At 38.3% G+C, this 15,062-nt stretch overlaps 1 protein-coding gene across 1 annotated transcript in view; it reads right to left on the bottom strand.

Moving 5' to 3' along the window:
• The window catches only part of RAPGEF5 (Rap guanine nucleotide exchange factor 5), a gene marked incomplete at both ends in the record, with an annotated part of 218,864 nt that overhangs the window by 469 nt on the left and 203,333 nt on the right, over nucleotides 1-15,062 (bottom strand). Inside the window, 4 exons of the mRNA XM_084230165.1 lie at nucleotides 3,571-3,625; nucleotides 7,894-7,958; nucleotides 13,119-13,206; nucleotides 13,983-14,033. Of these exons, the coding sequence (XP_084086291.1) occupies nucleotides 3,571-3,625; nucleotides 7,894-7,958; nucleotides 13,119-13,206; nucleotides 13,983-14,033 (259 nt within the window). The remainder of the gene's footprint in view (nucleotides 1-3,570; nucleotides 3,626-7,893; nucleotides 7,959-13,118; nucleotides 13,207-13,982; nucleotides 14,034-15,062) is intronic.

Here is a 15,062-nt window from a genome sequence, read left to right on the forward strand (position 1 = left end):
CACAGGGCTCTGGGTCCTTGGTCTGAGCTCCAGTGTTATGCAGCCGGTTACAGCAATTGAATGTTTTATTTTTTATAAAGATTATTTATTTTTATACAAGGGCTGGGGTACAGGCCAGAGGTGCGGGAAGGTTAGCGGATTCACCAGAGACAGAGCAGGGAGAACAGGGAGACAACCAAAATACACTGCTGAGGGGAGAGGTAGAGTCAACAGGAGAGGTCTGCCTCGCCATGTGGGTATCTCCCTGGCCAGCCAGGAATCGAACCTACATTGCGGAGGCTGTGGACAGCTTCACAGTGCTGCGCTCAATCCGCTGCGCCACTAGGCAGGCCAGCAACTGAAAGTTTTAAATGGTTTTCATTGACTCATTTCTCAATCTGGACTGTCAGAAATCACTGTTAATCTGGTAAGTACATAGACAAAATAGTGGGTTCTTTGTTTTTCAGATTTTGTATAATCCTTTGGTGTCATTTTTGGGGAAAGAAGTTGAGGAAACAATTGAATGGATTCCACAGCACTGAATTTCATGTATGGTTAATGGGCAAAGCAGGTTCAGAGATTGTGTGGATGGGAACATATGGCCAGTGAAGGATGAGGCAAGGGGGTTTTCCACTCTCAAATCCAGGATGGTTAAAGAATTGAAGGGCCACAAAAGGCTTTACTGCTCTGTGAACACTGGTCACAGGTATAAGGAACCAGAGATAAAGCATCCTGGACAATGTGACTGATGGTGACATCATGTCCTTTTGCTTCTTGAAATTTCAGGTAGAAGAAAGCAGGGTATGAGTTGAGTTCAGCTTGAGCAGAAGGAATGGGCCAGCAGGAGGCTGGGCACTTTAATGCAGTTATTTTTTTTTTCTTGGTGAAAATCTGTTTTTAGCTTCTCTGACAAATCCTTTTTGTCAGGAAATAATTTAAGGCCTGTATGTCATGGGTGGTTTGTAATTCTTAGCTTTAATAGAAATAAGGCCTCCTGGTTTCAACAAGTATAAGTATCAAGAGTTAAAGGTTTTACCATTCCCATTTGTTTGGAAGTGACTCAAAAGCTGTATTCTAGAATACCTCCCTTGGAAGACAATAAGAGACTGCTTTTGGTTTAGTAACTATTAGCTTAGACAAGAGATTCTGCAAAGATAATTTTGTTGTTAATACCCAGACTTAAATAAATGGCAAAATAAATGGGTTGAACCATGAAAAGTGACACCTGCATGGCATTTATCAGTGGCTTGGTTAGCATTATCTTATTATATCCCAAATGGTGATAATGATTTATTATGCCGAAATATACATAAACTGTCAAAATGAATTTAAAGAATTCAGTCGCTAAACGGATTTTTAAAGATACATACAACAGTACACACAGTGCCTTAATAGGTATTTAATTTCTCTTTTGCTTTGTGGTGGGAGGTTCAAGGCAGGGTCAATTAAGTCAATAGAAATTTCTGTACATACTTGTAGTGTATTTAAACCACAGTTCCTTGATAGTGAGACTGATTCTTTAGAATTAGTGAGTACTCATAAAAACTTGAGAAGCAAAGGAAGATGAAAGAAATATGAAACCATTACTCATCAGCAATATTATGCTTGTACATTTGAATGTATCTCCATGATGTTAGTGTTATTTCTCTCATAACTGTATAGTACTTGTGAAACTAAAGGAAACTTATATAAGCACATTTTAAATGGTATTAATTGACATGCATATTTTTAAATTAGTTATAATTATCTCTTTCAAACAGAAACTTTGCAATACATATAGAGGCTCAGTTACTTTGTTAGGGGGCAATATTGATAGCCAACACCAGCAAAGACATAAGAAATTTCTTAAAACTATGCACCAGGTTTTACTAGTATTTTCTTTGGGAGGTGGGCTTTGATATTTCTGGTTTACATATACTTCTGAATTGTTGAAAGAAATTATTTTACAGCAAGAAGTGTATTACCTTACATTTTACTTAGTGGTCGCCACTGATTTACAATTATTGAATTCAACTTTCTATTTTTTAAAGCCCTTTATATCCTATAGAATCTGCCAAGCAAAGGAAAGGTATGGGCCAGGAAGTTAGGTAGATTGTGTCTGAATATAGGCATTCTCCCCGCTTTTCCGAAGTTTTCTTTATGCCACTTCACTTTTATGAAAGATCTATGTTGGTACCTGCTTTCCATAACCATAAGAGAGCCAAAGAGAATTTTCACCTTTAGGGAAAAAGGTAAAAAATGAAAACAGCATTCTGCAGCAGCTCTGCAGGAGTTGTTTTAGAGACTAGGGTGTGGGGGGGCATCCCAGGAGGTGAGGCCAAGCTCCTCCCCAGAGTGACTTCATACAGTCTGTGTGTTTATCACTGCATTCCTGCTTTTCTTATATGTTAATGTTACTTTAGGTTTTATGTATTATTTGGTATAACTTGGTAGGTAACTTTCTTTTTTAAAAAAAGATTTATTTATTTATTTATACAAGCACTGGGTACAGTCAGAAGTGCGGGAGGGTGAGAGAATTCACCAGAGCCAGAGTGGGGAACAGAACAGACAGTCTGACAAAATACACTGCTGAGGGGAGCAGCAGGCATGGCAGGAGAGGTCTGTCGCGCCATGTGGGACCCTCACTGGTGGCCGGGGATCAAACTGGTTCCGCAGAGGCTGTGGGCAGCTTCGCAGCCCAGCGCTCAACCGCTGCGCCACCAGGGGAGGCCTGGTAGGTAACTTTTTGATTCTGAGAACATGCACAAATTTTTCCATATAAATTAATGGTAGTGGCTTCTTTGCTTTAGGTTGATTCCAGCTTACAAAGGGTTTCATAGGAACACTCTACTTTTGGATAGTGGGGGCCACTTTTGGATAGTGGTGGTGTGAGTTAACCTCTTGAGCCTCAGTTTTCTGCTCTGCACCCACAGGGTAAATATTTCCTTTGCCTCTGATACCAGGATTCCTTTGCCCTGTGAAAGCAACTTGACTCCATAAAGCTGATTTCCTTCCTTCCTTCCTGCAATGTTTTAACACCATTTAAATACAGTATAAATTTTGCCTGAGATTTAAAAAGGAGCAAATAGTCCTACATCAGTCACAGTGGGGAGTCTACAAAAGTGCTCAGAAGATATTTTCAGTGAAAGGCAGCTCCAGAGAGGAAGTTTTGTTGGAAGGGAGGGAAGAATCTCGAAGGCTGCTTTAGGCACTTTCAAACTAGATTCCTATCCCAAGAAGACCCCAAGCAAGAAGGATGGGTGACCACGAGAAAACAACGGTAATTCTGAGCCCAGGGACAAACAAATGAAACTTTCTGGGTCAGGGGTAGGAGTGCTTCTGACCAAGGCAGCCAGACCAGTATAACCTTCTAGAGTCCAAACTCACTCTGCACAGTGTGAACCTGCTGCCTAAGAGGATAAAAAGCTGCCACATCATATCTTCTGCATCCCAAACATGCAGTGATGAAACAAAGAGAGGATGCAGTACAGGTAAACTATGCATATTATATTTTACACTCTTTAATTTATTACCACCAAATACTTGTGATAGAGTCACAGTCTATATCCACATATAGTGCATTTACTTCCATACCCAACTTCAATTACTCACCAAACTGGTTAGTCCTGCAGTGTCTCAGGGTTCGGACAGTGTCTGCAATCATATGCTGGAAAACAGAACAAGAACCATATCACTGGAAGGGCCATTTATGGTGTTGCTGACATAGAGGTGCCTGCTAAGACGGGGCAGAGTCTAACACCTCTGTGAGTAAACAGAAGAGCTATATTGGAGCTAGACCTACCTTGAACTGATTATATTGAGCTTGGATTACAAAAGGATATTTAGCTCTTATCTGTGGCTCCCAAGCATGGCTGCACAGACACTAACAGAGTTGTGGGAAAAAACAGTGTAGAGAAACTAGCACACCCACCCCCAAGCCACTTGACCAAATTTGCTTATGCTTTTCACTTCAGGGGATGTTTCTCCTCTTCATGACACCTTTCTGAGATGGCATTTTGTACTTGGGAGGCTCCTTTCTCAACATTCCCATTTTTTGTACACTATACCTTAGCTCCGTGTTGTGCTAATTACTATGGAACTTTTCCCTTCCACCAGTCAGGGTAGCACGGAGGGCTTTGCTTGCTCAGCACCTACCACGAGTTACACACAGAGACTCAGACATGCTTGGTGAACAGAGGTAGGAACTTTTGTGATATCTCAAGTGGTGACAAGAAATGAGATATTTATGAAAGCCACATATTTTCAAAAACATCAGTATCTTTAAAAGACTATTCTCTGCTTATAACTTACATTCTTTCCTATTGTATTCAGTATTAAATGTTGATTGATTTCCTTAAAGTTTTCATTGATCTCTAGTAAGAGTCTTAAAACATAAAGTTGCTTTTGACAATCTCTCATCACCTCATACCTATGTACTTGTACCAGATTTTCCAGTTTCAACATTTCAGTTTCCACAGCAAAGGAAAGATGGGATTTAGGATGTGTCCATTTTCTATCAGAGTTTCTTTTAGACAGTTGCCAGAATAATCTCTAACACTGTTGTTGTTATGTTCTAGCTTCCTACATTGTTTCTTATGAAATGTGAACATCATCCTATTGTTCAAGAATCAACATTATTCATTATTGGGTCTTTCATGCCTCCCTAGCTGGGCCACCACCTGCAATATCCTGCCTTAACATAGGATCATCTACACACAGCAAACCTCACCGAATTACTGCTAGAAGAATAATGTTAACATGAAGACATTTTTTTTTTACTTGAAATCCAGCACAATAGCAGAAACATTATATGAATATGACCTACTTATGAAACTGCTCTCACAATTTTATTGCTAAAGTATTTCTACTTGATAGTGGCAAATTAAATAGGACAGTCATTAGAGCTGTAGCTTGTGCTGCATTTGTAAAGGAAATGAGAACTGACTCGTGTCTGTGATTGTATTGTTGTATTTCCTTCCCCCAAATTTCCCACTATTCCCAGGACAGCTCTCTCATCATTTTAGGTCACGGCGTCAGGCTGATTTCTATCATGGGCCATTTGCGTAGCTCTTGCACGGCACGGGACTGACTGCGACACTGAAACCTGAATCCTGATCTTCATCTTTAAGAAAGAGGAAGATATGGTAAAAGTGATGCTTTTACTATTCAGGGACGAGGAGAAGAAAAAGAGAAAGCATTTAGTTCTTCATTCTTTAACAGTTTGAAAAGGAAACATTTAGAGTTGCTGAGGCAGCACAGGGAACAATGGAAATCTTATTAGATCCAATGAGCGCTACTGGGTCTCTGCATCATCTGACTTAATGTGTTGGTCTGTATCAGCCAGATAAAGATAATGCACTGAATTATCTGCTAGCTGGCTTGAGCTAATATCCATCATGAGGAATTGGCTTCTCACAAGTTAATTCATTTAGGTTCTATTGGTTCATTATTGTGAAAGATGATCCTGTTTTAGCTTAAGTGAAACCCTGTCCTCTGCTGTTAAACACTCCTTGAAAATACTGACAGCACTGGGAAATTGTTTCTTCTCTGGCATCCAAGTATAACACAGGCTTATGTGAGGTGATTACGTTAATTTTTGTCTTTCTAGAAAAAAATTCTAACTTTACCCTGTCTTCTCCATGCAAGCAGGGAATCAGCATGAGGTATACTATGAGCCCTGAGCTTAGGGGACCAGGAGGTTACTAATACACAAAATCTGCTGTCTTTAGGACTGATGTGCTAGCAAGCACCCGATGAGCATGGGAGTGTGTACATCAGCACGGGCATGATGTGTGCATGCAACGGCCGGCTGTGGGCTGCGTAACTGCACTTATCGTCTGGCTATCTTTTGAAAAAAATTGTCTTAGTAATGAAAAATTTTTGATAGAATATTATTCATGCCATTCTATTTTCTTAAACTTTCTTAAAGATTATGAGTATAGATAATTACTGACCTTAACAGAAGGATTATTATTCAGACTTTCTTTGTTTCAGCTCCTAGGGTTAGTTTGAAGTCTGAACACATATGAAAGCAAGACCCCAGACTATAATAGCTGGCATTAAAAGGCTTCCTCAGGATGTTGGAGAAAGCAGGGGGGACCAGAGATGCTGGTCAGAATGAAAGAGAGAAGGGGTATAGGACGCTTCCCATAGCTTGTTCTCATATGTGCCTTTATGGAATTGTTCTCTCACTTTGGTACCACTATCTGAGGGGAAATGACACAATGCACTAAACCAAGTCAGCGGTTCAATTTAGGGAGAAGGTCAAGCACAAGTTTGCACTAACAATAGATAACAGTCAAATTATAGGAAATCAATTGTTCTCTCCTGTCCCCCTAGGTTAGTCATAGGGAAAGTTACCAGAACTTTCTAGGGAATTTCACTTGGAGTGACACACCTCATCCAACCTCTTCACATATGCTCTCCAAAGCTCATTTGGTGTTCAGAACCAGAGATGTTGCCCAGAAGGTGAAGCAAATATTGACCAAAACCTTCATACTCCTGCAACCATTTCATTGACACCAAACACGAGCTTAACCTGTCAAGACACTAGAACCTTAGTGCCCTCAGCCTCTGTTTGCATGTAGGTGCTCTGTGGTTTTCAGATCATCACAGCAAAACAGAATAAATCTCTAAAGAATAAATACAAAAGACCAACACTTTATCTATTTCTGGTTATATTGGTTTAGCCATGGTATCTCAAATATTCTATTTTTTTAACTTTAAGTTTTGCAATAATACCTAAAGTATTTAGTACAGTATGAGATTTGAGAAGGTACGGACATATTCAATTTAAAAAATAAGTGCCATGAAGTAATCATTCTGAAATGATTATCATGCAGCAATGGCAAGATATTCCATAGTATCTTCCATTTTCCAGGTGTTTGGGTTTTTGAGTTGTACAGAAGTTGATTACATGAGTCCTTTGCTGCCTAATCTGAACTTGGCAGTTAGAGCAGGATATTTTATGAGCAGATGCCAAGCCTGGTCGGGACTCATCAGTTTGTGGCACTTAAATGCTTGCTCCAACCTCACAGGGAACCAGGGACCAGTTCCTGAAATAGTCCACATAAATCCAGTACCATTACTGAGAAGGCCATTCAAAAGACAGGCTCTTTGGGCAGGGGTCAATGGTTTCATCTTTAACCATAAAGGACAGTCTAATCTCTGACACCAAATTTCATCTGTCAGTCAAATCCATTCCTCTCCTAGTCAACAGTATTTTGAACACTTCTATTTTACAGCTGTTCAGTCCTTATAAGTACAGTCAGTCAGAAAGGCTAGGAGCAGCTCGTTGCATGACTGATTCCCTTGAGAAACTCCTGGTCGAAATTCAGGAAAGGCATTTCAGTACCTGGCAGGAAAGAACTGATGGGGTTATCTTACTCATGGATGCAGAGAACATTTTGTACTGTGCTCAGAAGTAGAACCATTTGTCTGCAGATTGATAAAGCCTGGTCCTTCCTCACATATACAGACCCTACAAATTCCAGATTCATATCCAGGCTGGGAGTACCTGGAGATGGACTTACCTTCCCAGAGTGAGAGCTCTCTCTGGCCCTCGGTAGCAGCACACACTGAGACAAAGAGAGAGCCCTTTAAAGGAGTAAAATTTAATGTCACAATTGTGAAACCATTGTGACAGGAATCTTACAGTTTTATTTCTGGTTCAATAATATACATTTAACCACTGATATTAATCTAATGAAGTTTCATATAAAAAAAAAAGGCCAATATCCATATTTGGTTCTCAAGCCTTGCTAACACACTGAGGTTGGAATACACTTTATTGACAATGCACAACATGCAGCAGTGCATGGAAACCCCATGCATTCAAGGAGCAAAGTACTTAAACCATCTGTCTCCTGATGCAGCAACAAAAAGCACACATTTCTCTTACAGTGGGGAATAGGAGAAATAATGGAATTTACATACCAGCTTTTCAAAATTGACAAGATTATCCAAGAATGTTTTATTTCCTTCATGAATAAATGTTACATCTGAAAATTAAAAACAAAAAGATATATATAAGATAGGGAGTGGATCATGAGCTGGGGTTGAAGAGGTCTGGATACAATACAACTTATTAATTTTTCTGAAACATTATGGATTATTCCATGCATCTGACAAGGCAATTTGAATTGGACTCTCTGTGGTATTCGATGTGAAAGGGTATAATTTATATCTGTGAGTGTAGAGAAAACACTGTAACATTAATGCAAGTGTGTGCTTTGCACTTACAACAAAGTGGTTGACTTCTTCCTGTTTACTATAAGCTAATGCTATTCCAGGATTTAATTGGTCATTATGTTTTTAGGCCAGAAGGCTGAGCAGAAAACAACTGAATAGTCAGAAACAACAGATTTTCATATTTATGTGTTTGCTTTTTAACAATCCCTGGCAAAGTGTATGCGGCCTTCTTTACTTAAAATGCAGAGATTTAGATGTTTAAGTTCCGATTTTTGGTTCTTAAAGTCAATACCTGATTGTATATGAAAAATGAGTGAGGAAAGGGACAGGTTTGAAGATGGCAAGGTTCATGGTTCTATTTGATCAGTAGAAAGAAAGCACTATTGGTAAAAATAACCTAAGTAGGATGAAGGTATATTTTCAGGTAGGAAGGAAGACCCTGTATTTAAAGTGACAGAAGACAAATAAAACTTTCCTTTTAGCTGCTATAAACAAGAGTACCCCTCAAGATAGGGATCTGGGAGTTGGTTACAATAAATATAGCAGTTGAAGCTCTGACCGTGGATGACTGATAAAAACTCAGATTAGAGGTTCAATGAGCATCAGAAACGCCTCACAGATAAGAATTAAAACACAAAATGTACTACAATTTAATGAGCATGTTATAGCACAGATATGGAAGGTAAACCATACGAAAATAATTTTCAAAAATCTTGTTAAAATAACCTGATATAAAAGAGAGTAAAGAATAGCTTAAGTTTCCTAAAAAACAGGAAGGAAAAACATTTACATTTGATTAATTCTTTAATTCTGCTGATCCCTATGGGACAACTGTAAGATAGGTGCAGCAGAGACCCGCTTTCCAACACTGCACTGCCAAGCTTTGACAGCACACCAGGGGGCACCAGCAGTCACAGTTATCACACACACTGATACCACACTTCCCCAAGCAAATCTCACAGTTTCCCACAGGGACTAAAACATTATTGTGAGCTTTTTAAAAACTGATGTCCTAGCAGGAAAACAATTCACAATTAATTACCCAGTTGTACAACAAACTCTGGTTATTTAAGTAGCTTTCATGATTTTGCTTTTAGAAAAGAATTGCAAGTTTTCACTCTGTGACAATATTTAGAAAAGAATAATGAACACAATTAGCTTTTACCTTTTTGGCACAGCAAATAAAGCACTGTGTGAACTCTGTCTACATTAAACACCACTTAAAAGCCTAGCCTGTCCTAACTCCCTGAGAATTCGGATTACAAGTTTTGTTTCAGAGTCACCTGGCCCATTTCACCAGTGTTACGGTTTGCCATCCTCTTCCTCAGTTTGCAAGGATAACAATGAAGGTGCTGACAATGACACTTTACATTATGAATAACAGTAGACGCTGCATGCAATCATTTGATCCTCACAAGAGACTATAAATAAATTAAAATATATATATATATATATATATATATATATATATATATATATATATTTGGTAAAACTTCAGGGGGAGAGAGTGTGAAGACGTTATGGTCCAAAGAACACACACAGCTGGGTCCATAATCACAACGTGGCTAGTCAGAACTAGGATTCAAGCCCAGGAGCAAGTTCACCACTGTGCACCGCTGGTTCCTCAAGTTGAAAGGACGCAGACTCTGGTTACAGCCCATTAAAGTCAACTGGTTCATTTATGGCATATTTGGCGCCCCTGTAACTTTTAAGTGTTTCCCTTAATCTGTTGTTCTGTTTCCCTTGTTCTGTTCCCTCTGGCCTTAGATCTCTCCTCTTCCTGGTTATCTCTCTTTATCCCAACTGTCAGAGACTTGTCCAGGTCAGTACATGCATGTGACTCCTTGACGGAGGATGGGAGCTGTTAGGTAGGTGCAGGCACAAGGATACGGCCGGAAGAGACTCTAGTCCAAAAGAAGGGGGTTCAAGAGGCTGATGGTTTTGATGCAGTTTAACAGCAGGTGTGTGATGATGAATAAGTGACAGCAAGAAAGAAATAAGTGGTTGAGCTCAAAGAGTAAGACCGCTGAAATTAAGTCACAGGCTGTGAAGTAGTTTCAGGGCACCCACCAGGTTCTGTGTGGCAAATGAGCATCTAAGAGACCCCTCTCAGCTGGAGATACCTGAACATCTTCCAAACACCTGATATAGCAGAACTGCTGGGTGTCTATTTGCAGATATTGCAAGTGAATAAGGAGGAAGAAACATATAAGCACCCTACATTCCTTTTACTTAAATATGCCCACAAATCTGAAACAATAATATCTACTCTAAGATATGCATACTCAACCTACAAGAAGGATGTCAGTTTATTTTCAGACGCCTGTTAAAAGGACAACCATCTCCAAAACTACTACAAGAAATAGATTCTTCAGCTGCTTCCGACCTTTAGCTCAGCTGGATCCTTTCCTAATACTTCCTTAGGGTTTCCATTCGTCATGCCCTGAACTGGGTTCCACATCACAAAATAAGGGAAACACAAATCAAAAGCTAAAAAATTCAATTGGGAGACAGAAAAACTTATGGCTGGAAGGATGCTCAGGTTGTGTGCTGATTTGATCTGAATTCCAACTGGGAACTGACTATCTCAAAACATGAAACATGGGATGTCTAATCTTTCTTAACACCCAAGGCATTCAATTTGGTCCTTTTTCTCTAGCTAACAAAACATAAAATAGGTGGCTAAAGGGGGAGAGAGGAAGAGTTTTGTTAAAATGTTGATTGCTCTAAGTCAGAAAGAAAAAGAAAAATACCGGATGGTCTCACTAATAGCAGGAATTTAGAAAACCTAAATAAGAGACCAGGAAAAAGACTAATCAATACAAAGTAAAAATCAAAATCAACAAGCAACTATAAACCAGAGACACACTACAAGGGGGTTGAGGGGGGAGGGAGGGGCGGGGAAAGGAAGGACTAGAGTCAAAATAAGGGGGGGGTGCAATTGTCTGGGGAATATAACCAAAATGAAAATGCATACATTGTGCAAAGGTGAAAAAAGATGTAAGAATTATATAAAATAAAATATTTAAATAAAAAAATGTTGATTGCTCTAAAGCAGTTTATTGAAACTTTGAAAATAACTTTGCAATTATAAAACCGAAGAATGTTCCCCGTTTTTCCCCAAAATTTCTTATTGCAGGAAGGATATTTTAAAATTAAAAATTTTATTTTAAATTCCTTCATTTTATTTCCTTTTAAAATTATTTCAGACACACAAAAAAGGTAACGTTAAATACAACAGAGTACTAATGATGTTTACTTCTATGATGTCAAAAAATAAAATAAAGGAAAATTAAGTGCTTAAACTCAAGAAGCTTCCTAATGGAAAAAACAACTTTAATTTACTAGAGCAAATGAGTGAATGTACTTTCAGTAGAAAAAAAGGAAATTTGTTTTGCTGCCAACAAAGAGGTCTAGATAAATTCAACAGAGCAGAAAATTGCATCCAAGCTAAGATGTAAGTGTGAGACACTTGACTGCATTAAATAATTTTTTGGGACAACCACTAATATATATCAGAAAGCTATGCTCATATCTAATTAAGTTCAAGGGACACTGTCAAGTAATTTCTCATTACCTTAAAATATTTATTATTTCAAAATTATTTTGACCTAAAATAAATTCCTTTCCCAGACCTGTCCTCATTTCCTTCTTGTGACTAAATGATTCTAAGAGTTACTTCCCACCTGCCACCCTCACTGTCTACTTGAAGGTGTTTTATTTTGCAAATAAAAATCATAAGCCTGAATAAACTTATCTTAAAAGTAAATATGAAATAATATGAAAAATCAAATGAACTTTTACATCGTCATTTTGGCATTACAATCTCTCCTCCTTTCATCCATTTACATTTAACAGATATTTTTCCAACTTGAATGAAACATTCTGTGTGTCTCTCAGTTGTCCTGGTGCATTTTTGTTTCACAGATACTCTTGCTTTATTCTAGATGAAGACAAATGAGCAGCTGCAGGGATACGTAGCAACTCACAATAATTCTCTAGGCTCTAATTGTGAGAAGAGCTGAAGAGAGGATGTCAGCTTTATTGCCAGTGGGGCTGGCAATGGAGGCAGACAGGGGAAAAGGACAGACGGATGGACCAGCAGTCCAGTTTCCAGGCAACTCATGTCTAGAATCCCACTTCTAGATGCAGTCTCTGGGGCCTGAACAGCAGAAGTTACAAGCCTCTGAAGGGTGGAAGCTGGATGAATTAGTATTCCTACAAAATCCCTCTGAAGGAATGAAAACATGGCTAAGGAAAATGCCCAAGTTCCCTTTCCCTAGAAAGCACAAGGATGAGATATATACTGAATGTCAGAAGCACAGGCCAAATTAAAGACAACTACTTTTCCATTCAATCCCTTCATTTGAAAGAGACCACTGAGATTTCACTAACATATTTCATTGTAAATTATTTGGTACTCTATGAAAGAAAGGTTAGTGGAATAACTTGGAGTTGTCAAATATTATCCTAACTGGATTCCCTTTCAAGAAAGAATAAAGTACATTCTCTACTAATGTACTTTGTGGAGTATATTGCTTGTGTTAACCAAAGGTATTTCTTACACAATAGCAGACTGTGGGCTATGTCTCTGAAACTTAGAATGCAAAGGTGGAACATGACTGATCATACTCGGGTTCTTTGTGCCAGTCTTATTCTCGGTTAATTAGTTGGATTGTAGACGCAAAGAAAATAAGATGGCACTTAGAACTAAAGTACAATAAAAACACAAAAGTTTCTAGTGCCAAGTTTTGTTGAGTCAAGAGCTTTAAAGTCTGCTCAAATAAAATTAAGTATCTCCAAAGAAAGTGAGAAGTTGAAAAACAATCACATGCAAATATAGTTACCTCTGGATGTCAAAATTACTTTAAATACGTAAACTTGGAGTCCTTTTCTTGCCCTCTATAGAGACAATAATACGTTTCTAGAAGATAGAATTATGTAGCACAGAGAGTACAGAAAATCATTACCTTTAAGCAGTAAGGGCATGAAAGGGATTTTTGGTGGCTTCATCTTTTTGAAAGCATCTCTGTAGGCTTTGTGGTTCAGGGAAGGATCCTGCCAACCAAGCAGATTACAAAGAGAATGAGAAATCAATGTGCTATAGAAACAATTCTAAATTTACTTTTGCTACACAATTTGAACATGACGCAGATATAGAGGTTCTTCCTAAGAATGAAGTAGATAAAGGTTTCCTAGGAGAATTAACTCACTAAATGAGGGCGGGAAATTTAGGCAATGAATGAAAGTCAAATTATTGGTTTACAATAAAGGGAAATGACTCTGAAAGTCAGGCACCTTTTGATTGTCCTATTATTTTCTTCAAATAGGTTCTTTAGTACAGTTTATTCTGCATAATTTTCAACTTGAGGTAGCCCCCAACATCTTTTGTTAAGTATACAGCAAAGAATACTGTCCTCATAATTCACAGACAATACAGAAAAAACAAGCGAAGACTATTTTATCGTGCTCTGAGAAGAAATGATACATTTTTGTATCTAAACCTAATTGTAGAAAGAAAAAAGACATAAGATACTGATTGTACACTAAAATTATGGTCATTAAATAGTGATTTGAAAAGGACTAAAATATCTGCCTTCTACAAGTCATATCAAAAGGACCAATCTCACTACCTTTTACCATGGAGAGAAAGAAGCATTAAGTGTCAACTTGCTTCACTTTAAAGGAAACAAAGCTACTCTTCATAACCAAGTGAACTAGGTTAAGATCCCTGACATGGTGGAGTGTAGATACTGACCACTGAAAATCTAGAGGGAAAATTCAACATTAGCACTTAATTTGAAGAATAAGTCCCCTTAGCTTCAGCTACTCACCGTTAAACTTTCAAGTTCAGAGAAAAGTTTCTTAAATTTCCCAGGGATTTTCTAAAAAAGAAGCAAACACCAACAAAAACAAAAAAGAAAGATCAAAGCAGTTGGTTATTTTGAGAACAAGGGGAGTTTTCATTAAGTTGTGCATTACAGGCATCCCATTTCTGATCATAAATGCCTCCATCATCTTGCTCCACCCTGATTGCTTCTCATTATGCAATTTTCATCACCCCTTAATGTGACATTCCTGAGGAATGTTGCTAAAAACAGTTAAAATAAATATCAGCCACATGATTCAGGAATCTAGCTGGTTAGACTTTCCACACACTGGTGACTATTCAATAAACACTTGGATGTCAGTTCCAGGTCCTAGCTTTGACAAATGCTCTCATCTTCTTATAGTCTTGCTAAATGAGAAATAATAATGTTGGCTGACATTATGGGGGGCACAAATGATATAATTATGTTTCACAGCAGAGGGCTAAATAATGAAAGGCCGTGAAACCCTAAATGATGAGGTCTGCACTTTAATGGGTGGAAGCACTGAACTGTAAAGATCAGCTACACCAACAGGTGGTGTGTAAAATGACAGAATACAGAAATATATGGTGTCCTACCAAGTGAAAATTCAGGCCCATGGAAGTAGGGCCCCGAATTTTTTAGCCTGCCTTTAACATGGATAAGTTAAGCCTTTGTAATGAAATAGTAATCAGTTACATGAAATTGGATCCTGACTCTTGCTCCTTTCTAGTTGTGTGATTTGGTATGAGACCTAATCTCTCTGATTCATATGGAGACAATTTAAGGAAAGTATACAGTCCATGGCTGGTGCTTAACAAATCCTAGCTATTAACACTAATGGCAATAGTGTTAGTGAGAAATGAGAAGATTTTTGTGGAATTTTCTGTTTCCAAAACAAATCAAGAAAACAAGGCAAACTCCCTAATAATTAGATCCTTAAATTACTTAGAAATAGATTTTCAGTCTGTAATTTGGAATCTGGACCCAATTCATCGCAGCAAACGGGTAGTTTCATCTGTTTGGAAACTCTGTCATATCTACAGACACACATATTAATACATG

Source organism: Talpa europaea (assembly GCF_964194135.1).
Source record: "Talpa europaea genome assembly, chromosome: 3".
Lineage (NCBI taxonomy): Eukaryota > Metazoa > Chordata > Mammalia > Eulipotyphla > Talpidae > Talpa > Talpa europaea.